The sequence below is a fragment of the Lacerta agilis genome, chromosome 4, assembly GCF_009819535.1.
Source record: "Lacerta agilis isolate rLacAgi1 chromosome 4, rLacAgi1.pri, whole genome shotgun sequence".
In the NCBI taxonomy this organism is placed as follows: domain Eukaryota; kingdom Metazoa; phylum Chordata; class Lepidosauria; order Squamata; family Lacertidae; genus Lacerta; species Lacerta agilis.
The window spans coordinates 58,156,747-58,181,795 of NC_046315.1; the positions used below are offsets into that span (position 1 = coordinate 58,156,747).

The 25,049-nt window shown below is 40.1% G+C and overlaps 1 protein-coding gene across 2 annotated transcripts in view; it reads left to right on the plus strand.

Moving 5' to 3' along the window:
* DMD (dystrophin) overlaps nucleotides 1–25,049 on the plus strand; it is a 1,040,101-nt gene that overhangs the window by 125,913 nt on the left and 889,139 nt on the right. Inside the window, exon 1 of one of the 2 annotated variants that reach the window (XM_033147200.1) lies at nucleotides 18,654–19,141. The exons of the other annotated variant lie outside the window; for it this stretch is intronic. Coding sequence (XP_033003091.1) covers nucleotides 19,114–19,141 — 28 coding nt within the window. The 5' untranslated portion in view covers nucleotides 18,654–19,113. Of the gene's footprint in view, nucleotides 1–18,653; nucleotides 19,142–25,049 lie in introns of those variants that run through there. 2 annotated transcript variants of the gene reach the window in all.

Sequence of the window (25,049 nt, forward strand, 5' to 3'; positions counted from 1 at the left end):
CTTAGAGACCAACTAAGTTTGTTCTTGGTATGAGCTTTCGTGTGCATGCACACTTCTGCACACGAAAGCTCATACCAAGAACATACTTAGTTGGTCTCTAAGGTGCTACTGGAAGGATTTTTTTATTTTTTTTTATTTTGTTCTGCATTTATTAGTTACTTTTTTCATGGAGAGTGACCCAAAGCAACTATGGTTTGTTTTTGTATTTTAAGGAAGCAAAAGCTTTCAAATTCTTCATGGCCACCCTGGAGAAGAGAGAAGAGAGAAGGGATACTTTGAACAAGGGGGAGGCTAAGCTCATTACCATAGTGGCAAGCCATGGTCAATCATGGGATGTAAAAATAGGCTAAAAACAGCCTCTTAATGAGAGAGCCCTATGGAAACTCAGAAGCTAGTTAAGCAGTAACTAATGCAATGATCTCACAGAACCCCCAGATGTTGTTTTTCATCCTTTCTAGAGGCAGCACTACTGTCTGAGTTCCAAGGAAAACAAATAAGGACAACTGATAAAGAAGTAAGCCAAGTCCTACTGGCCAGTACTAGAACACAGAGGTGCTGATGCCCTGGGTCTTGCCTGGCCTCGTTCATCTGCAAAAGCAAACATCCTCATTTGTCTAGCCTCCTATCATGGTTGGGAGAAACATAAACACCCAGAGCTGGAAGGCAAGAGATACAATGAATTGTTAAATTGTTTTATTTAGCAAGATGTAGGCAATGTTGCAGGTGAACTTTGGCCCACTGTTGGCCTGCTTCCAAAAGCACAGTCCAATTGTGCTACCTTTTGAAACATGCTTCCTTGTACAATTGAAGATGCATCAGTCTGAGGTGGGTGAAATATGAAAAAGAAATATATGGTGAAAATGATATTGAATTTCCCTATGCCTTTGGATTCATTAGCAGAAAATGACAGTGGGATACCCTTTATTTTTTGCTACTCATGGCATCACCCATAAAATAACCCTTCTTTCTCAGTTTTGTACATGGGCTGAGTCTTTTTTTGTTCTACGAAGCTCCTTGCTACAGCTAGTTTCTTGGTAATTACATGAGTGCAGACAAGCTGGAGACAGGTGGATTTAAGGCCAGCTGCACAATTTGTTTTGTACAGCATTGGAGCGAGGGAGAAAAGCTTGTTTTTAAAAAAAAAACCAGTGAGGGAAACAGCTGTCTTCTCTGAGCCTCCCAGTTGCTGCCTTAGTTGGTACTGGCGTAGGGCAGAGCATGAACTAGTGCCAGATACATAGTGTGAGTGGGAATTAGCTGATTGTTCGTTCTGATATTTTCTTGGCTGCCTGTTAACTGATTTTGTTTGGGACTGGGAGGGCCATTTCTATTCTTAGGGAGCTGTTTGCGTCAAGGGTACAATCTCCTTTTTTGGATAACCCTCCAAATAGATATTCTGTCATGTCACTGCCTTGGCTGCTTGATTTGTGTGGAGGAAGATAGAAGCTTTCCTGCATGGAAATGAAGCATTTGGGGGGATGCCTATGAAATTTAAGTGCTAGCCAAATTTGGTTTTAAACTGAATAATATTCTACACAAGAGATTTTTTTTATCAGTTAATAAAAAATGTTCTTAACACAATGCCTGTAAGTACTACTTGCCATAGCTTAAAGTGTGTGTGTATTTGCATGTGTGTGTTCCTTCATGTGTGGAGAAGAAGTACAGCATTACATTTCACAATATATACATAGTTCTCTAACAGCACATCTGTAAAGGCTATATAAGGAATCAAATATATGCATTATTATTCACAAAAGTAAGATACACCTTTAGCTGCTTCCATGCCTGTAAGATGTGGGAGATAGGACAAAATTGCACCTGGATGCTGCCACTGTCTAGCACCACCATATAGAGATTGCCACACCAGAGCCCCAACTCAGGACTAGGAAATGTTTCTGTGTGGATAGCATTTTGAGAGTTGCAAAATAATTTGTGCTGAGTTCATGTGATTGCCAGGTGGCTAGCTGTTTTGTGTCAAACAAGATGGCTGGCTGTTAACATAATGCTTATGTGCACTCTTGGGAAGCTCTCAACATAGCTTAATGTAAATACAGTAAATTTTCTCATGCCAAGCTGCACACCATAAAAATGATTGAACAGTTTTGTCCTTTAGTTTGACAGATGTGAGACATGCTTTAATTTTCCGGCTTAAATAACTGAGAAGGTATATACTATTGTGCAGTATTTATACACAGTTCAATCTTTTGTTATTACTGTTTTTCTTGGTATAATTTAAGCATCCTTAAATCCGGTTCTTAATTGTATTCAGTCTGTCCTTCATTGGATTCTAACTGGCACCCATCTACTGTCACAAGACAATGAGCTTTTACCAGACCAACAACCACCAGTAAAATTGCAATGTGCACAGTTTTTCTGAAGAATAAAAATGTTCAAGTGATGTTTCATCACAGATAGCTTGTGGATTTTGAGTGGCAATCAATGTCTTTCTTCTTGTGTGCCTGCTTTTTCTATAGTTTCAGTATGATATCAAGAGCTGGTTCACAAAGGCATGTTCCTCACTGAATGACAGTGCATGTGTGAATAAGACATCCTAGATATAACACCACAGGGAGTGTTTTAATATTCTCACAGGTGCTACTTTTTGCAATGTTCTTCATTGTAAAATGGGGGATAGGCAGTTGTTTCTGAACTGTAATAGTTGGGATGGAAATGTATTGGACAGCAACTCCTCATATATTGTCTAGTCACCGATAAAATGAGGGTTTGATTCTTGTATAAAAAGGCATTGCCATGAGAAAATGATCTGCTTCATAATCACTTCAATAAACTTTTCCATAAGGAAATGCATTTATCCCACTTGTAAGGAAACCTTACTTCAATTTGTTCACTGAACTGGAATGTTAAAATAATGATTGTTTTCCTGATTATGTAAATGTACAACAAAAACAAAAACCCATCACTTCCTTAATTTTTGGTAAATATTCATGGACTCATAAGATGACATGGTTAAGAAAAAAGGGGGGTGGGGACTATCAAACCAGCTCACCAGAATCTAAACCATCACACCATCTGGCAGACAGAATTCCTCCCATAGGACCCAATATAACTTCAGCAAATGCACTTTAATGCATTTTAGGGGATAGTGGAAAGGGAAACATTTTAACTTGTCAATTATTTCATAAATGTCTTGTACGTGCTTAGGCCTGCAGCTTTAGCTTTAAGGTCCAAGGACAGAACATGTGCATGCTTTTGTAAAAATTGTTACAATTTCTAGGTAAGGAGATCTAGTCAAAGCCATATTATTGCATTTCTGTCAATTAGCACTGAGGTGGAACACAAGATAAACATTGACTATTTTAAAATGCATAAATAGAGGGGTAAAGAAAGTGAAAGGGGGAAGCATGACTTTAGGTCTAGTACAGGGTAGATATCTATCCTTATATTTCTTCTCTGTAATAATGTGGAACCTTATTATTCAACAAAGATAATAATGAAAACTGAATAGAAAACCATTTGCATCAGCCAATCTTGTGGCACAATGGGTCAGTGCATCTGGCAGTTAACCAGAAGGTTATTGGTTCAAGCCCACCCAGGGACAGCTGTGGGCAGGATGCCTGCATTGCAGGGGCTTGGACTAGATGACCCTTGAGCCCTTCCACCTCTAGAATTCTATGATTCTATCATCTTTCATGTAAACAAGTGGTCCTAGCTGAATTTGACCTAGTGTGTAGAACTGAATAAACTCATTCATCATAATGGACATTCAATATGTTTCTACTGCATTCAGTGCCATGGCATTTGCCTAAAAGAAAAAATGGAAGTGTCATGTCCAGATGAACTATCCTTAGAGGATCTTGAAAAGTCCAGATGAAACATCTGTTGTGGAATTTCAAAGGCGATTCAAAGTCTTTGATTACTGACACTTCTCAATAAGGTCCACAGGGTATCCTACGAGAAGCTAACTATCCCCTTTGCCTGCTTCAGTTCTTTGAACATGAAAGACACTGCCTGGGTGGTGGGGATGTAAAATAAAATACTGACTGGATTGTTTCTGGTCCAGGGTGTTGGGTGCATAACACCATTGGAACAGGTATGGCAAATATATTTTTCTTAAATGATGGCTTTGTTTAGGATTGACTTTTGTAGTTCCGCATTTTTCAGGGACTCCAAGTCTTTTGCAAAGGATTGTTTGATTTATCTGGAAGTCATCCATGTAAAAAGGGGCAGGGGAATCCATTCCATGCCTAAAGAGCTAGTAAGCTGCTGTGAATTGCATGGTTCACAGACTGTTTAGAGCTAGCTTAATCTGGAGCAAATTCCCTACTATTGTGCACCTCCTTCTGGCAACTCCTGCAGCTAAGTTGGTTCCAAACATATATCTCTGCTTTCCTTTGGACCGCATAAGCAAGGCCAAGAGCAGGGTCTTGTCATCTGGGCAGCCCAGGACCTTCATAAACACTGCCAAGCTTGTGCCCTAGGGAGGTCTCTTTGGTGCTGCTAACACAACCGTTTGACTTCTCCAGAGTTACACACCATTGTCTCTCAAGACAGGCAGATGCCAGCAACAATCAGCCGGGGGGGGGGGGGCTATGTCATCATTATAACTGCTGCCACAGAAGTAATGTATATCAGATATTGCTAATCTACCACAGCTACTTCATAATACAGTGGTACCTCAGTTTAAGAACAGTCCAGTTTAAAAACGATTTGGTTTATGAACTCCGCAAAACCAGAAATAGTGTCTTGGTTTGAGAACTTTACCTCGGTCTAAGAACGGAATCTGAACGGTGGAAGGGCACCGGCGGCAGGAGGCCTCATTAGGGAAAGTGTGCCTCGGTTTAAGAACGGTTTTGGTTTAAGAACGGGCTTCCAGAATGGATTAAGTTCGTAAACCAAATACCACTGTATTCCAAGAAGCCACTTTCATCGGACAATATCCAAGCAGCCAGAGCCGGCCCAGCCATTAGGCAGGGTAAGGCCACTGCTTCAGGTGGCAGAATCCCCTCAGGCAGCACACTTGCTCTGCTGCCTCCACCAGTGGCAGAGATACGCCACCAGTTTTTGGCAAGATTGCATCAATTTGGGTGAGATCTCAGCTGAAATAGCACCAGAGTGCATGAGATCTCATGGGCTTTTGTGCAAAATCTCACCCAGAATTGGTGCCCATGGCATTGCTTCTTCTCCACCAGTGGTAGATGCAGAAGGGCAGTGGCAGAGCAGGCAGCAGCAGGTAGGTAGGTAGTGGTGGTGGCAGCAGCAGCAGAGGCAGGAGGGGAAGGCAGCGCTTTCTGTTTCACTTGAAGTGGTGGAATGGGATGCACTACCTTTGATATCAGCTGTGTCATTTGTGAAGTGGAAGGCCTTTTTAAAAGGTAGGTCTGCACACTAGACAATGCCAGAAAGAGATTAAGCAATGTATTTTGATTTCCCTCTTGGTTACTTACTGTATAATGAAATAATATATATCTTGAATCATGCTATTAGTCCATTTAGCACAGTATTATCTTCACTGGCAGTAGTTTTTCTGGGTCTCAAGCCTTACACATCACCTACTATCTGGTCCTTTTAACTGGAGATGCTGGGGACTGTACCCAGTGTTAGTATTTCATGCCTCCAATGCTGCAGATGAAATTGGTGTAAATCACATGCCTGTCTGGGAAGAGTGTGGGAACAGAAGACAGTCTTGTCTTTTCCGCTGTATTAGCTGTCGTACTGTACTTTTGCTTTTACTTCTGTTCTTCTCTTGGAGCTGGAGAGAAAGGATGCCATGAATCCTTTGTCTGTACATAGCATATAAATAAATACGTAGAGTAGCTCTGCGATGTCTCATGCTTCTTGCTGTGTTAAGCTAGAAGATTAGTGTGCATATATCATTTGATATATGTCACTGAAACACACTGGAGAAGAAGGGAAATGCCTTTTCCAGAGCTGCGCATACCGGAGGACGCTCGGAGTTTGGGGGCTGCAGGGGCACCCCAGGGCATTTCCCAACACCTAGAACATTCAGCACACAAAACATGTGCTTATCACATACTTGCTTTTCTTTGTGGTGGAGAAGAAATGAAGTATCCAATGCTTAAATATAGATTATTGTTAATTCCCAGTAAAAGCAATGAATTGAGTACTGTATATCCTGAAAGAGCATAAAAGCATGTGTTATGGAATTTTGCAACAAAAAGAGTGGAGGTCTTGCACTCCCTTCTTCTGCTTATTGATCTTTAAACCAGATTTGGACAGGGCAGCCCTTCACATAGAGGGCTCCTTCAGATAGAGGACTGCCATCTATAAAGTAGAGCATGTGGCCACCCTAACATTATTATATGTATACTGTGCCACCTTGGCAGCTCAGTGGGGGTGCTATCTGCAGCTGGTTTTACAAAGAATATATATACAAAAAGAATAAGAAAACCTACACAGAGAACAATTCAAATTCAAATTGATTCAATTCTTCTGCTGATGAGTTCTGGGAATACAATTAACCTCTTGTTGTTCTTGTGCTATATGAATTTAATTGCACATTAGACCTAAACATTCTTGTCCATTTGCTGACAGAAACATTATTAAAACTAAAGCTTAACATTTAAAACTTTGTTCACCAAAAAGCGGGTGCATTTAAATCATTGATTTTACAACTGAGATATCCAAAAAGTGAATGAAGCTCCTTCCATTTAGGAAACCACTAACAGCTGGTAAAAGTAGCCTGTAAAGACAAAAGCCAGATCATGTCACCAAAGTGCTTTTCCATTGTGGCCTCCATTGGCAATCAAACAAAAGAAGAAGAATTATGCTGTTATATATTTCTGCAAATTTGATACTTTTTACCTATAAGGCATATTAGTTAACTTTCCAGCAAAAATTGCCATGATTATGGGCTTATCCACACTTCTTTTTGTTCTGCTGCTTTCCCCAGGGAAAACCAGTTGCCACGAATGAGAATTAGAATTTTTTCCAGATTGACGTTTGCTCTGATTTAGAGCTAAAGAGTGGATTTTCCTTGAGAAAAGAGAGGGCAAGGGGAAAACTGTTCAGACCCGTGCCTCGAAAGCATGGATCAAGCAGAAATCTACTTGGACCTGTGCTTTCTAAGCACAGGACAAGTGGGTGGGTGTGGACAAACCCAATGAAGTATCTTTTGAAATGGCTGCAAGTATTTGTAGAATTGTCCTTGTGCGGTTGATCCTTCCCACAAGGAGGATTCCTAAGTGTATGGTATATAGGTGCTCACCCTCTACTGGGACACCCTCAGTTTGGACAGTGAGGAAGGTTTTCATTATTGTTGATGCTTGACAAATCAATTATGAAATAGATTTTCTAGGCTGAGTTCCAAAACATAAAGCATTGCTGCCAATAACAGGTAACATCAGGGAGCCAGTTGGCATATAAAGGCAAATTATAGCGTAACTGCTTCCACTTAGGCTTTGGGTTTGCATTTGCACACTTCCTAGTTACACTTGCTTGTTCGGGCAAATGTGGTTTCCAGTCTGTTTTGGAGAGCAAGTACAAACAACAGTTAGCAATTCAGATGTAAAGGAAATTGGAGTTTACATGAACAAGTAAGTGAGGATTGGAATTGGTCAATGTGAAGTGTGAAAAATAAGGTGAACAAGCTTAAGGCTTGAACATGATTGATATTTCTTCACATGATTGATGAATCCATGGTTTGTCATTACTTAAGAATTGTCCTGTCACCATCCATGTCCATGGGCGTAGCCAAGGGGGAGCTGCTCCCCTGGATCAAGTAAAACATTAGAAATACTTAACTAACTGACCAATCAGTTTTGCCCCCTTACAAAAGTCAAGCCCCCCAACAAAAATCCTGGCTACACCCATGTCCATGTCCTGTACATCCATTCAACATCATGTATTTAAATGGACTTCTAGACATCCATGTGGATTTACTTGTGTTAACTTCAAACTGATCTGAAAACACCTTAGTTGATCTGAAAATACTGACCTGATTTTGAACTGATGCAAAAACATTCAGTGTTCAGACAGTACCTGTTTAGATATAGGATCACTCTTTTGCACATGTAGATAAACAACACGCTATTATTATTGGATTCTACCCATTGTTAACGTTTTATACAATATTGCTTACATTGAGATATGCTGCATAATACCATTTTTGTTCTTAGCAAGATAAATGGCTGCCTAATTGGGGGGGGACGGACAGACGGACGGACGGTATAGCCAGTCTTTATTTTCTGACCAGACTCCTTGTTTCCCATAGTTTTACTACCTTACAAGCAGTTGTTGTTGTTTAGTCATTTAGTCGTGTCCGACTCTTTGTGACCCCATGGACCAGAGCACCCCAGGCACTCCTGTCTTCCACTGCTTCCCACAGTTTGGTCAGACTCATGTTGGCAGCTTCGAGAACACTGTCCAACCATCTTGTCCTCTGTCGTCCCCTTCTCCTTGTGCCCTCCATCTTTCCCAGCACCAGAGAGTCTTCTCTTCTCATGAGATGGCCAAAGTATTGGAGCCTCAGCTTCAGGATCTGTCCTTCCAGTGAGCACTCAGGGCTGATTTCCTTCAGAATGGATAGGTTTGATCTTCTTGCAGTCCATGGGACTCTCAAGAATCTCCTCCAGCACCATAATTCAAAAGCATCAATTCTTTGGTGATCAGCCTTCTTTGTGGTCCAGCTCTCACTTCCATACATTACTACTGGGAAAACCATAGCTTTAACTACCTTTTCCGGCAAGGTGGTGTCTCTGCTTTTTAAGATGCTGTCTAGGTCTAGGTTTGTCATTGCTTTTCTTCCAAGAAGCAGGCGTCTTCTAATTTTGTGACTTACAAGCAGATGACTCACTTATTTATTTAAAATAATAATAATGTTTTCAATAGCATAGTTAACTTATCCAACACACACACAACAATAAATCCACAGTGAAAATAATGTTTTTTGTTCTTGTTTTCTGTTCTAGATGGATAGAAATCATTTGTTAGCAGTGTAAAGGTCACATGCTACCTACTCAGTTTGAAAGATAATTTCAGCCATAAGCGTTTTATGTTTAGCAGTGTAATTGTCAGGAAGTTTAATATCACAGGTGCAGCAGCCAAAGCAGATAGACTGTGCAATTTTACACCTGTTGTTGTTTTATGTAAAAGTGTATAAAATTACAGGATTTAAAAATGAATTATGCATACTAAAGAGTTTGTATAGCATAGTGGCTAAGATACTAAGGACAAAATTAGACATGAAATGGTAGATCTGTGAATCGGATTAAGTGGGAAGCTGCCTTAACACCAAATCAGACTATTGGGCCATGATTTAGCCCTGTATACTGACTCAAAGCAGGTCTCCATGGTTCCAGACAACAGTCTTTCCCATCCCTGCCTGGAGATGCCAGGGATTGAACCAAGACCCTTTTGCTTTCAAAACATGTGCTCTGTCACTAAGCTATAGCTCTTCCCTGTATATTTCTAATATTTTCAGCAAGTCAGAACTACTTGGTCTCATCAAATCTTAATAAAAGGGCTCACTTTTGATTCAGACTGTGGTGCTGGGGAAGGGGATTTCTCCGTTAACTGGCAGTCAGAGATGATTGGATCCTGTTCAACAGATGTAGCTTCCACTCTGTGAAGGGAGTAATTTCCAGACTCTGCTGACCACACTAGCATGGCATGAGGAATAAAATGCTGGTGTTCCATGAGAAATAAATTCATGCCATCATTAACCTCTCCTTTGAGTAGCTTATCTATTGAGGAGGCTTGATTGCTGTAGCCCTATGTGTCATTGTTCGGGCCTTCCAATCAGCTTCAACTGCAAGCCAATAATTGCCCAGTCCAATCACTCCTCAAGCAACAGTGCAGGATTCCACTATGTGGGTTTCTCTGAGCCAACGAGTTCGTACTCATTATAGATACTAGAAGTCAGTGAGTTTTAACTGAGTAAAGGTGTGCTGTGGCTGCTAGAAATTTGAGTAATACAGCATCAAATGGTGTGTAATCCAAAATTAATTATACTTAAATGTGTGGAGATCAGTGGCCCTTAAACTCAGTATTGTGCCCAGAACTGATATCAATGGAATTAAAGCTCATCATACTTTCTCAATGCAGATTGTACAAAACGTCATTCACTGGGGAAATTATGCTATGGTAGGAAGCAGATTCTAGCACAAAAGTGACTCAGGTTGTTAACCTCTTTTAGAGATGAACACTGCAGTTTTCAAAGGTTTTTTTTTAAGGAGCAGTGCTGTAGTCTACAACCATGTTATATTAATCAGTTAGCAATAAGCCTTGGAAAGCACATTTTGGCATGGTTAAAACTACAAGCAACTTCTATATCTCCACTACCTAACTCTGTCTTTTCATGTACTTGTGTACGTAGCTAATATTGAGAAAGCACTGCTAACAAAGATTATACAAGCTTCAAGATGTTTCCATATGCTGGCTAGCCTGCTGTAGCTATTGTGAGAAATTCTTGAAAGTGGCAATTTCAGTCACCAGAACACAACAGTCCCGCCAAATTCACACTGAGAATTCAAAGTGCTTCACCCATATTATTTCAGCACATCTTTACAACAACTCAGCATGGTAACAATTATCTTCATGTTGCAGATCAAGGGTTAATGATAGGAGAAGGCAACATAATGGCAAAGGTGATATTCAAGCTGAGAACTTTCTCAGTAACATCTCTGATTTCAGCCATTCCACTACTATACTAGAAAAATATGCACTAGCAATTGGAGATTACTCAGTATTGGTATTATCCAAGGTGACGTGCTTGTATGTATTCCTCCTACAGAATTCATTTTTAATTTTTTATATAATGTGGTAATATATAGCTGTCAGGTTTATTAACACCCCAAATTGGATTAGTTTTGGTTAATGTTGCTTCAGGAGAAGGAAAGGCTTAAGGAATAAACCCTACAATAATCTGGAGTCCCCGAGATGGTTGTATGGTGTCTTGAAAGCCTCCTTCCAGCAACTCTTGCAGCCACGCTGGTACCATACGTATTGCTCCGCTTTCCTTTGGACCACATCCACAAGGTCAAGGGGGGGCAGGTCTTGTCATCTGGGGAGCCCAAGACTTCTGAACACACTGCCCAGGATTGTTTCCCAGAGAGGTCATTTCAGTGCTGCTAACACAGCAAAAAACAATGTTGGATACAGCAGTTGTGAATTACTGGTCTCTTCAGCCACAGCAGGTGCTGTTATTTTCCAGGGTTTGGCTTAACCTCCAGAGGTGTACTCCATTGTCTTGTGAAACTGATGGATGACAAGAACAATGTTGCTTTAAGTTTTGTCTTGTCGTAGATTCATCCCCCCCCCCAGCATATTTTTTTTGTAATTATTTCACCGTATTTAAATCATGCTACATTTGCACCGTCACCATTTTGTGATCATCTTGACATTTATAATGTCAACTCTGCAGGCTTGCATTAACCTCATTTTGCTATCAGTTTGATGTGCCGTAGACCTGCACAGCAATAATTTAGCATTCATCATAGCATGTGCAGTAATGTCTCATTAGACTTGAACTAACAGAATTTTGTCTTCATAATTTGCCATCATAATAACCAGGTCTTCACAGATTTAATGTGACAATCTTTTGCTTCTCTTCCTAAAGCTGTGTAAATCATTGTGATCCTTGGAGAGTTCAAATGAAGTCAATGTAATTAAAAGGTAGTTTTCTTTAAGTATCAGGACATGGGCTACTTATCAAAACAGAATCTTTTGAGCTATAGTTCCTTGGTTGCATGTATGAAGCTGCCTTGTGCCAAGTTAGACTATTGGTCCATGTGGCCCAGTAGTGTCTAGTCCAGGATTGGGGAGCCTATTGAACTACAGATGTCATTTGACTGCAACTCCCATCATCCCTGAAATTGGCCATGCTGGCTGGAGTTGATGGAGTTCAGCAAATGAGGTCCCACACACACCACATCAGTTCTTCAAAGAATCACATGTCAATGTACCCCTCCAAATTCCAGCGCTATCATCATGCCTAAACCACTAAAAATGCTCCTTCTTCAGAAATATAGGTGATTTAATGTGCAAACACTAATGGGAAATAACACACAACCTTCTTCGATAATTCAAGGAGAAGGAAGGAAAGTGTTTCTCCTTTATTTCAGATAGGTTTCTAGCTACAAAAAGTGTAAGTAGCTTTCTAAAAACACCAACACATATAGCATGCTTATCATATTTATTTCAAGAGAGTTTCCATTCTCACTGAATGCCATCATATAGATGCAGTACAGTATCTTTCCTCAACATTATGTATTGAAAACATGGTTTCAAAGAATTACAGGAATTGTAGTGGCCCTGTTTTCCTTTTTTAACTGAAGAAGCTAGTTGAGAGCATATTGGGAATTTTGTGAGAGGCTCTTGCATAAAAGTCAAAAGGGTTTTTAGAAAGAGCAGCCTACTCTGTTGAGAACAAGCTCTGAGGCTGTTGCGTGTAAGAATCGAATAGTGGGATAAGGACCATTCACTCACCTGCAAGTGAGAGCAGTGTGTGGAGTGTGGGAAACATGCTATGATGATTCCTAATGGAACATTCAGCTTTTTTGTCACTGGTCATTTCTCTAGCTGGATTTAACAAATATGATGGACAGGTTTTCTGTTGGTGATGACATAACTTTAAATGCCAAAATTGTCTGGATAAAAGGCTCAAAAGGTGTCTGGTGCAAAGACTAAAAAACAGAAAAAGCCAAACCTAACTGTTACAAGATGTGATACTAAATATTAAAGATAAAGGGATCCCTGACCATTAGGTCCAGTCGCGGATGACTCTGGGGTTGCGGCGCTCATCGTACGTTACTGGCCGAGGGAGCTGGCGTACAGCTTCTGGGTCATGTGGCCAGCATGACTAAGCCACTTCTGGCGAACCAGAGCAGCGCACAGAAACGGCATTTACCTTCCCTCTGGAGCAGTACCTATTTATCTACTTGTACTTTGACGTGCTTTCAAACTGCTAGGTTGGCAGAGCAGGGACCGAGCAACAGAAGCTCACCCTTTCGCGGGGATTCGAACCGCCTACCTTCTGATCGGCAAGCCCTAGGCTCTGCAAAATTTGTCTCCATACTGCACACACACACACTCACAGTATATATACTCGTCTCTGTGTGTGTGTGTTTCTGAGAGGCATGCACAAATGTTTCCACACCCACCCACCCATAGAAATTAAACCATCTAAATTCAGAAATGAGAAGCATCCCAGATGTATCTGTCTTTGAATCAAACTGCAGGCTTACCACAGCATTTCTATTAAATATCAACCCTTTAACTATTGGAAGTATTTGGATACAAAGTCCATCTGGAGGATAAATGCAATACTGTACTGAGTAACTCTTTTTGAAGAGGCTAACTATAAGTTGGGAAGTTTAAAGTGTAGGAAAACATTCTAATCATCTGAGTGGGATATATCTTTTTTTATCTTGTGAACTACCTTGACATCTTTTGTTGAAGGGCAGTATATATTGGTAATAACTTATGAAAATTGTTGAGATGAACCGCCTCATTCTGGAGTTCAGTATCTCAGTCATTATGTCATCTCCAGTGGTAACATCTCCCAGTGGCTTTTCAGATCAAGTTAGTGTAGGTTAAAAATGAAAATAAATGCAGGAATATAACAGGCCATTAGAGTACACTTCACTCACCCTGCATTGTCTGTTGATTTTGAAGAAGAATCTACCAGAGCTCCCCACCACCTGCATCACTCAAAATTCACAATAATAATTTGCAGCAGTGAAGACTAGTGCCTTCTTTGCCTCCTTAGTACATCAGAATCAGCTTATGTCTGTGCAGCTTTCGCCCCACACTTTTAAAAGATAAAGATTTGCTCCATCATCCAAATGAGAATACAAGTTCACTCAGAAATCAGTCCCATTGAATCCTATGGGCCCTACAGGCATAGCCTGAAACAATGCTTTATTGAGTAATTTACAGTGGAATCCTGTGCATGACTATTATGAAGTAAGTCCCTTGGAATTCAGTGGGGCTTACCATGAGGTATTATCAGTCTGGAGCCTTAAAGTATGCATTGACCTGTACATGTCTAATACGTTATAAAGTACTTACTATTAATTACACAGAAGATATAATATTTATTGTGTCCACTTATTACACTTAAATCGTTTTTATTTTTGCATGGGTCTTCCCACAGCTTTCCACCCGGACATGGACAACAATGAAACCTTCTTTGTTTCAGCAATGTAACAAACAGTACTGCTGTGCTGAAAAGTCTTTAATTTCTCCACAGATTTCTTTGCCTGCAAAAGAGGCTTTTATCTTCCCCATTTTCAAGCAGCTTTCACATTTCTTTGGTGTTGTGTTGAGCTTACTTTATCATAAGGGAGGCCCTCACAAAAAAAAAAATCCCTGAGCTTTAATTGAAGCAGGGAAAGCAGAGCAAGCTGGATGAGATGTCTACTAAGAGCATGAGAGAACAGACTTGCTGGTTTTATAAGGGAAGGTCTTCCCCTTCACGTAAAAACACATTCTTTCCACGCATACATATATATTTCAAAATTAAGCCTTCCCTTAAACCAGTGTTTTTCAACCACTGTTCCGCGGCACACTAGTGTGCCGCGAGATGTTGCCTGGTGTGCCGTGGGAAAAATTGAAAAATTCAAAAGAATTACTTTATATATAGTCAATATATGCACAGAGTTAAATTTTTAAACATTTTCTAATGGTGGTGTGCCTCGTGATTTTTTTCATGAAACAAGTGTGCCTTTGCCCAAAAAAGGTTGAAAAACACTGCCTTAAACAATAAACAGATGTCAGATGCATAGCAGGCAGTCTCCTCACCTTCTTGTGAGGAAAGCCCACCAAAATATGTCAGGTTCCCCCTCTCCCCACCCCCCACCCCAGTCAGGAAATATGGGCTCTGAGGAAGGCTGCAGAGTGCAGGCCACTAGAGAGGAGATTTGTAGAATGAATAGGAACTCACAAACACTCCTCAGTAGATGATGGTGTGGCAAACTCATCACCCCTGTAAATCGGGGGGGGGGGGGGACAACATTCACTGGAACAGACAGCAGGTATACTTACCTGCCTTTACTTTGTCTATAGCGCAGGAACAGCAAGACAGTTCGAAGTGGAGGGCCCTCTTCTGTATTGGATGACAGGACCAGTAGATTTACACAGATGCAAGTATATAAAACTGAATGGGATGTGTATCTATAACACATCCTGAATTGCTTTACACCAATTACATCTGTGGCCCATTGCATCCTACCTGATTCAAGCTTAAAGAAGAGTAAAAAAAAACTTGGCTTTAGACTGTTGATTTAGTTAAAAGACTCTGAAGGGTCTCTTGAGGGTTTGGAAATTGGTAAAGGAATATTATCTTGTGAGGATTCACAAGTGAGGTTGTATGTAATAAGCAATTTTTTACTTAGACTCCTAGTTTTATCAACCTTTCTTGTTCTCAAATCCTCAAAGCATTGCTACTGTCAATTTCTTTTCTCTTGACACTGTGCTTCAAATTATTTTCAACATCAGTGCATGACTTTTGGACTCTGTGGGTTGCAAATTAATCCTTTATAGGCAGCTGAGGTACTCTATTCACTGATGGTTTGTCAGGAATTAATTTGGCTACCACTATGAAAAATGATAGGGACTCTAATCTAAAGGATAAAGGGGTGTGTTAAAAATCAGAATTTTATTAATGTTGTGCTTAGATATCCAGCCAAGCAATTATTTATTAATTTTAATTAACTACAGATAGCAAACCAAAATATGACAGTAACCACAACACAAAATCTGATCATTTTGAAGGGATTTGAAAGGAAAGCAGTGAGGTACTGTTAGTTACTATTTAATGGCTTCTTCTTCATTTCCTTGGGAGGTCATTTCTTCCTTGTTCACAGCATATAGAATTATGCATTATCTAAGCTTTGTTGCAGGGTGGCTGGACAAAATCAATCGTATCAGTGTTTTCCTGGTATATTAATCATGAAATCACCAAGCTATCTAAGAAAAGTAGTACTCACTAATTATCCCAGAAATGTAATGTCAAGGAGAAAATGCCCACGTAGGGGGATTTTCAAGGTTAGTTGCGTTAAGAGTAGACATCCTGAAATCAATAGACTTCAGTTACTTAAATCATTGAGTCTACTCTGAAGGTAACTTAGTCGGACATTACTCATTGCCTGCAAAAGTATATATATAGCCATTAATCTTTTGAGCAAGTTTCTCAATACAAAGTATATGGGAATATTAAGAGGTGTTTATTTGGTTTTTTTTAACTATGAAAACCAAAATACATATTTTGAATTTTGACCCCCCCAAAAGCAAAGCAATACCCTTGAATTTTGCTCTGATGTTTTCAGCAGCACTCTTATGAGTAAAGCATATTGAACATAAGGATATAGTAAGCTGTCCTATGCCTCTTGTTCAGCATTGTCATTATTCACCGTGGCTTTCCATGATTTCAGACTTGGGGTTTTCCAAGTGCAACCTAAAGAAACCAGGGATTGAACCTAGAATCTTCTGCACACAAAGCATGCGCTCTACCACTGAAGATATTTTTTTTGGGGGGGGGAGAGAAATAATGTGTAACTTATAAGATTTACACATTTTAATTCCTTAGGGTGGAATTCAGTGTCACACTTTGCTAATTGTTCTGTCTGCACATCCAGTTTGCCAGATGGAATGACCCCCCCCTCCTTGGCCTGTATGCTGTTATGGGGGTTCTCCTAACCCCACTAAGTCCATTTGAGGAAGTTGGGGGTGCACAGGGAAAGAGTGGAGGGAAAGCCCCATTATACAAGTGAAAATGCACTGCTTTATTGTAAACCGTTGAATAAAAAGTTGAATCTGACCATTGTACGGTACTAGATTTAATTTTGGGGGAACCTATGCTTTGGAGTAAGGCATATATTACACAATGCTTTGTTTCCAGTTTGTGTGTGTGTGTGTGCACTGTTAGAGTTCATTAAGTAACAGCAGCAAGGATCTCTAATTCCCATGCAAACATTAGTTACCAGCAGGGGTGAAGCAAAGGAGGCTGGCAGCCTCAGAGCCTAGGTGGACTGCACTGGCATAGAACAAGAAATGTGTTACAAAATGCTTCTGCAGTCAAAAAGGCCAAAGGGTTATAATGGCAGAGGAGATGACTGGACCTCCCCGTCATTCGAGATCACACTATTGACTCCACTATAGCCAATTACTGTCAGGCTCCACAGAGAAATAATTTATATGGGGTGGAAAATGTATGATGTGTGAAGTGTGGAGAAAAGGAGCCAATGAGGCTTGGCAGCTTTCCTGTTTTTTTGTTTTTTATTCAAGCAACTAACAGGAAGCGCACCTGCAATGGAGCTGTGTCAAGCCAGCAAATGATAATTTCTGGGGTTTGCTGAAGGTGAATTGAGATAATGTCTGAGGTGAATAATGCTTTTTTTACCACAGTAAAGTAAATCTAACAGGTACCCCATATTTGGAATTTCAGCAGAGCTACATATATTGTCTTGAACGTGGTGTAATTTGCATTCACCACACATTTAATGCTTATGCTTTGTTCCATATGTTAACCTCTTAACAAGTGGGTAAACAAATTTCCCAGAAGCTATAGTGGCAAAGGAGCGACAGAATACTATGACTCAGAGCTAGAAATGGAAGAGAAATTTGATTCTGTATGCATTTATAGCTGAATCTATCAACTTTGCACTTCCTGAACAAGATGAGGAGCAAAGCACAGCTATCCTTCAAAATTCATACGTATCCAAATTTTGTGATGCAGTACTCCAACCAAACAATGTTTACGTATTCCTATATTAGGAGGAAATGTGCATAAGAATGAAGATATTTTCACTAACATCCAAAAATGCATTGTATTAGGGGAAATTGTTTGAAAAAATGTGTACATTAGTGATGATGTCTTCTTGAGGAGAACTGGGTTTCTTGAATCAAATTTGAGAGCCATTCAGTACAAATCATCACCTGTGTGTCTGTATTTTGTTCATTTCTACATTCACACAGAGTACAATTGGGAGTGGTTTACTGGGAGGGTAGGAGGGCAAGCCAGTGGGGAGGCCATTGCTGTGTGGGCCAACTGGCAGAGCCGGTTGGTCCAGTGCTCCAATTCTCCTGTTGCATCAACACAGCGTGAGCCTCCCCATTGCTTCTCCCTATTGGTAAGCCTCAGCTATGGCAATGCCAGAAGGCCAGGAGCATAACCTTGCCCCTCCCTGCCAACTGGACTGGCAATATTCCTATTCTGAAAGAAAATGAGTTAAACTGAGACATAGTAAACACATATTGTGACAAATATTTCTTGTCATGTTCAATATGCATGAGTTTACTGAAGACAGTTTTTTTTAAAAAGTGTTATACCCCAATAGGTTGGCTTGTTTGTTTTCTAGGCTGTTATTTTGGTATAGCATTTCTCAGGTTGGAAGGGTTAAGAGTTTATTTTCTGAAAATATTTCCTGAGTGGTGAGGTTTGATTCAATAACTATTGAGGATCCGGCATTCTTATGATTGCTGAATATGAATATAGCTGTGGGGAATTGTGGTGGAGTTGAAAAACCCCACCCCCACATTGAAAATAAAATAACAAACGTAAAATAAATGTATAAAGTATAATTCAAATTAACCCAACTAGATGCTGATAATGTGTTTCCTCAGTCTGCAAAGGCTACTCATCTTCATGATGAAGATCACAATCTGATCCGCCGAGGCATTTACAAGAGAAGCAGTACTGTGTGCACCGTAGAGTTGTTTTGAATGTTATCCGGAAAGCTGCTCCACATCACTTAAATCCATTATACATGCCATTCTGAAAACAGAGCCTTATATGTAGAGTTCATCAGCTGGCCTATTATGGGAAGCCAACTTGTTTTGAAGAAAGCGTGCTTTATTGCTTCTGCGCAGGTCCTGGAATTTGAAACATCTCAGGGCCTCAACAGAACCCTGGCATCAGTTACTCTGTCAGCTTAGTGGAAGTTAGAATCATGTTATTCCCCGGTACAGAATCCAGTTCTGAGAAGCAGCTGGCTGTACGCTGAAATTAACAAGGGAATATTAAGGAGATGAGAGGATTTTTTGTGTGAAATGCTGCGGCTTGTTGAGTCGCAGCCATCATAATTTTGGTTTATTTTTGTTGGCTTTTAAAAAGGACATTGGAACAGTGACACTGGATTGTAGTACTTTGGGAAACTCTGTTGGTGTTTGCCTTGGACTTTCTTTTATGCTTACATGCTGTGGTATGAGGAAGAGGAAGAATGTAAGTACAAAATGTCTGAAATACTTTTACCATTGCATTTAAATCTCTGACATAATTCTGCTGAGGTCAGTAGGAAAGCCCTTTAATGGGATGCATTCTTGGGGGGAAGCTCACCCCAATGATGCAAAGGTCGACTACAGAAAAGTGAGAAGGGGTGCCTGTATTTCAGGGTTGCTTAAACAATTACACTTAAGTAGAAATTCATAGAAATAAAATGCTGTTGCGTGAGAACACAAGGTGCATTTATAAGATTCAGTATTTACTAAAGGTTTCTGGTTGGGAAGGGGAGGGAAGTGACTGGGATAAAAATAGATTTTTCATTATTGTTTTTAATAGTCTGGCAAAAGTTCAAAAGACTATCAGCTGCTTTGAATTATAATGGCATATGCTGTTTCACTGCCCTGATTGATGTACATGGAATGGGATCTTGTTCATTATTTTGTAGTAAAGTAGTTGAACAGTCACTGCACCTTTCCCCATCTCCCCCAACAAGAAAAGAGCCCTAACGTTGCTCTGGTGTTTTTACGTCTGTCCTCATGCTCTGTGCTACAAATTTTTCATATTTTCTTGGGAAAAAGAAGATTGATAGTTCTGTTTTGAAGATTGTGGAAAGATAACCATTTTTTATTTCATACTTGGCCTCAGTATATTATCCACATACAGGTTTAAAAATCTTTGCCTGAACGCTAAGGTTGGTATTTTTATCCTTTTCTGTCTTTTTAAAAAGCAGACATACACAATTCATAAACTACCAATGCAAGGTTAAACTACCAGCCATATCTTTCCACATGGAAGTTGGTTAACAACTCCCATGCTTATGTAGCTGTAGGTAGAATGTAAAAATAGGAGGTGTGGCAGCAATAATCTCTTTGGCTGTTTCTAATTTATCTCCAAAATTTGGTGCAAAGCGAAAGTGTATGACTTCTTAGTCCTGTCAAAATGTATGGTCCACGTATTGGAACTAAACAAAACGAACAGTTTATTTGAAGAGATGAGAGGGGGTGGTGTTGCTATTAATTGGAAAAGTTTGCATTTTTGCCACTTGTCCGGTGAGACCAACAAATGGTGGGTCAAGTCAAACCACATCAGTTTAGTGTGGCTTTGGTGATGATGTTGGCAATTTAGCTTTGGTGGAAGAAACTTCCTTTTGGAATACAGTGGTACCTTGGGTTAAGAACTTAATTCATTCCGGAGGTCCGTTCTTAACCTGAAACTGTAACCCGAGGTACCACTTTAAATGTTGCGTGTCTTGCATTGCACTGGGAGACTTCCAGGACAGCCTGAAAAGGGAGATAGGGCAGCCTGTTTGGGGGAAGGGTCACTTGCTGGTGGGATGGCTGGCAGGAAAGCCTGTCTTCTTGGTAGTAGCACTAGAACTCCCGCTCTCATAGTATGGTTTTAGGCAGCTTGTTGAAGAGTTCTGTTTCAGTGGCCTTTACTGTACCTCTTTTGTCATTGGCGTCTGCCTGCTTTGTCTCTGTTTAATGTCACTATATTTTTAACTGTGAATCTCCCAGCTTTGTTTTTAAGGCTGTTGGCTTTTTATTTATTTATCCTGTCACTATTTTCCATTGGTATATCATCCTGTTTTATTGTAAACCAATTTCTGCGGTTCGGTGGAAGAATAATTTATATGTTTTTGTTGTTTTTAAGTTTGGAGAGGACATTTCTTTATTCAACCCAAGGATTTTTATTTTTATGTGTTTGCGTGTTTGTGTGGAACGTTTATATCCTGCCTTTCAGCTGTAATTCACAAACCAGCTTTAGGCTGAAATCTTATACACATTTATCTGAGAGTAAATCCCATAGAATTAAATGGGATTTCCTGTATAGGATTGCACTGTAAATCTCTTCCACCAGTCTTTACTTCACATGATGTGATCAGGCATAGGCAATACAGGAATTAGTAAGGAGGCTCTTTTCAAATTTTATCATTTAGGATATGGAAAGAACTTAAGGATATATGGAAACTGACATGTTTGTGTTTTGAATTCTGCAAGGTACTTTGATTAAACTGATGGGAGCTTCACTTAATGGAGGCAGTGCTGCTATTTCAGAGAGACATGCTAAGCAATTTGAAGGCAAGCCAAAACACAATGAGAAGGAATAATGATGACCTTGGTTTATTTTTTTGCTCAGTACATTCAGGTTTTTGATTGGATTCTGAACAAGACAACAGTTTTCTCTCCCAGAAAGCTTTGCCCTAGTCCTTGGAGGCTTTGAATTCTTGTTATCAAAGCAGCTGCTTCATATTGGAGCATTTTCTTGTGAAGGTCGTGGGCTGCAGTGTAGGGAAAAAAAGAAAAGATTTCCATGAGAATGTGCTTTCCATGAGAACATTTCTGCGCAGAGACCTATTAGCCTGTTGACCTGCCTAGCATACTACTGATGATAAATAAAAAGCATTCTACTGAACTGAAGTTTGTTTGTTCTTTTCTTTCTTTTCTTGCTTTTATTTGATGTTGCTTGTGGTAATGCTTTTTAAAAATTTGATATGAGAATGCCTCATATTATTTATAAATAGATAAATACAGAGTTATCCAGGAAAATCTAATGATTGAAAGAGAGTACAATGATTTTTTTTTATATTATGAATAATCAGAAGCCTATAGGCATTGTGTGGGTGTAGCTGAAAGCTATTCTTTTCCATTCTCTTTTAGTAGTTATGCAATACCCTTCTGTAGTCACATACAGCTTTGTCTCAAAAACTTTGGATCACCTTTGCTGCTGATATAAAGGAGGATCAGAACTTCTCAATAAAAGGGGAATAACAGTTCTTTTCTGCTAAAAGAACACGAGCTAACTTTTTTTAAAAAAAATCCTGATAAATGCTTTATAAGCATATAATGTTATATTCCTGTTTAGTGGTATAGAAATCTAACCCCCATAAGGCTCCCAGATGAACACTGAATTCTAATCGTATTTGTTCATGAGTAAAAAAGAACAAAAATTGATTTCAGTGTAACTTACTTGCAGGTAAATATGTGACTGCCTATCTTTGTAGCATTGCTACTCAGTTGTAGGATTCACAAACCAAAACAAAAAAATGAACAAAAGCTATCCAAGATTCAGTGAAGTTTTTCTGTGTCAGCCAGTCAGCCCTTTTTATTATCATATTGAACTGTTAGGAATATCAGGCCTTTATATCCCCACTACACTCATGGACCAACGGGGACCAGGGTGGGACCAGAGTTTCCTGACTCAGGATAGCTTTATTTTCCAATTCTCCCTTTTATATCCCTTATGCATTAACACACCTGCATTTCCCTCGTATAATGCTCCTGTAGTTTAGCTGGCCGCATAGCCAAGTTCCTATGACAATTGTGGGGGTGTATTAATACTTTGAGAGACGAGGGCATTAGCTGAAAAAATAATGGACCGCTGTCTTCCAGATCACAATTGTTTTCAGTATATGACCAGGTTTTGGAAAGTCATGCTTAATTTGACTAAGGAAGACCCACTGAGATAGCATAGCATCCTACACATGGGAAACATGGCTTGTCCCTCAGTTTGCCCCATGGAGTCACTAGATGGGTGTGACGCAGCAGTCTGCCAAAAATCAACAAGCTCCCTGTAGATGCTTGAGTCAGAAAGTTTTCAGTCACTCAGCCGCTTTGCTAATTTCCCCAGATGAAGTAGCAAAGGGGGTGAGTGGATAGGATTCAGCAATGCAGACAACTTCAGTTTCACAATACTTTTCTCTGTTTTACTATGAAGATTTGTAGACAGTATATAATCTAAATCAATTTCCTTTTTTATATAGGCCCAGTTTCACAAAATGCTAAGACAAACCATGACGTATCAAGAATGTGCCATGGCCACATTGCTGCTTCTCCTGTCATGCTGTTGTGAGCTAAGCCATGGATTGGCTTACCATGTTGTCCCAACTCAGACCCATGGTTTGTCTTGCTCTCATCTATAGCCATGGTCTGTTCTATTGCTTACCAGTCATGATTTGTTTGGATGAGAGAAACCATGACAAAAAATGTTCAATGGAAACTCAGTATTTTTTTCTAAACAAGCAAAAAAACAAACCACCTAACATTTTTATTTGCTTTACTCTTTCAAATATTTCAGGTTTTCTGAACTGGACTAATTGCTAAAACATCAAAGCACACATATTCTCCTCCTTTCCCCAACTTTACCCTGGCATGGAAATAATCAACATTAATCTGGTTTGAAAACTGATAAAATCTTATGACATTGGAAGAATGACAGGCTAAATGACCTAGTAGACTCATTCTTCCTCTATTACTGAGTCTATGAATAGATGTGCTTTGGGATTTGAACAGGAAATGTCCTTATTTTTAGCTTGGTCATTTCATTCTGCTTTTTCTGCTTCTGTTAACTGTGAATATGTGGCATCTAGAAAGGATCTGATAGAAAGATTAACCATTACACAAATAAACTCATCAGCTTAGGTGTAATGACATCTAAGATAACTTGAGAGCTCGTAGACCTATCTGTAATGATCTGATTGTGATTTAATATTTGGATGTAAGTCTCTTTTAGAGCACAATCTGCTGCAATCTGCAGCACAATCTGGAGCCCCTAATCTTAAAAGAAAGGGTGGCTCATACTTATTATGTTGTTCAAAACCCATTCATATCAATGGTGTCCATTAAAATACCCATCTTTGATTAGGTTTTGTTTGTAAAGCATTTACTTGTTAAGATGATACAGTCCTCTGATTACTCTCCAATGAGATATCATGAGTGAGATTGTGCCTTCCCTCCCCATCCTATTTTCAGGGCCCTAGAGATCCGTTTTGAGGCTTAATGTTCACATACATAGGGCACCTGTCTATTTAAATCCAATGTTTATACAGTGGTACCTCTGGTTACAAACGCTTCTGGTTATGAACACTTCAGGTTATGAACTTCACTAATCTGGAAGTAGCTGCTCCTGGTTGTGAACTTTGCTCCAGGATGCAAACAGAAATCGCACGTTGGAGGTGTGTGCACAGCGGGAGGCCCCATTAGTGAAAGTGCGCCTCAGGTTTCATCTTAAGAATGGACCTCCAGAATGAATTAAGTTCATAACCAGAGGTACCACTGTAGTCCTAAACAGTGCAATTGACATCCCAGGTAAAATTGGTGAACTGATTACTCTTTCTGGATCTGAGCACTTTAGGTTTTAGGTAGGGAATGCATTGTGCTCGTCTACCATTGGTCCCCACCCTGCACTCAGCTCTCACCCATGGCTCTTAGAAGCTGTCAGTGTGCGACAGCGGCCAAACCCCAGGAAATGGCTTCAACTGGCTGGCTAAACCAGGTTGAGGGTCACTGGGTGAGTGTAGCTGATGGATCTCAAACCTTCAGTGAGTTGGGGACTTCCCCTGCATGCAAAGACGGGTTCTGGCAGGTTGAGTGGATGAGACCAGTAGTTGGTCCAGCAGTGAGGAACATAGTTTCTGCTCGTGTTGTAGAGGGAAGTGAGGAGCAGATGGGGCTCGTCAATCTGGGAAAGTAGCACATCTAAGAGAAGGAAAACTCTGATCCTAAACCTCTGCTGACTTGTGGGATATCTTCAGGAGAAGAAAAGGCTAAGGAGTTAACCCTACACAAATCTGGAGAGGCATTCTTAAGTTGGTTGAAAGGCACCTTGTTCGCCTCCTTCCAGCAATCCCTGCAGGCAAGCTGGTGCCAAATGTATTGCTCTGCTTTCCTCAGGACCACACCAGTGAGACCAAGGTATTGTCCTCTGGGCAGCCCAGGACCTCCATACAATTGCCCAAGCTTGTACCCCAGGGAGGTCACTTGAGTGCTGCTAACACAGCAGTTTGATTTCACCCCGGTAGGCACACTCCATTGCCACTCAAGACAGATGGATGCCAATGACAATGCTAGTAGAAATGTCACTCCAAAAAATGGATGTCTGGTGACTTCTGAGTGTAGCTAAGCAATAA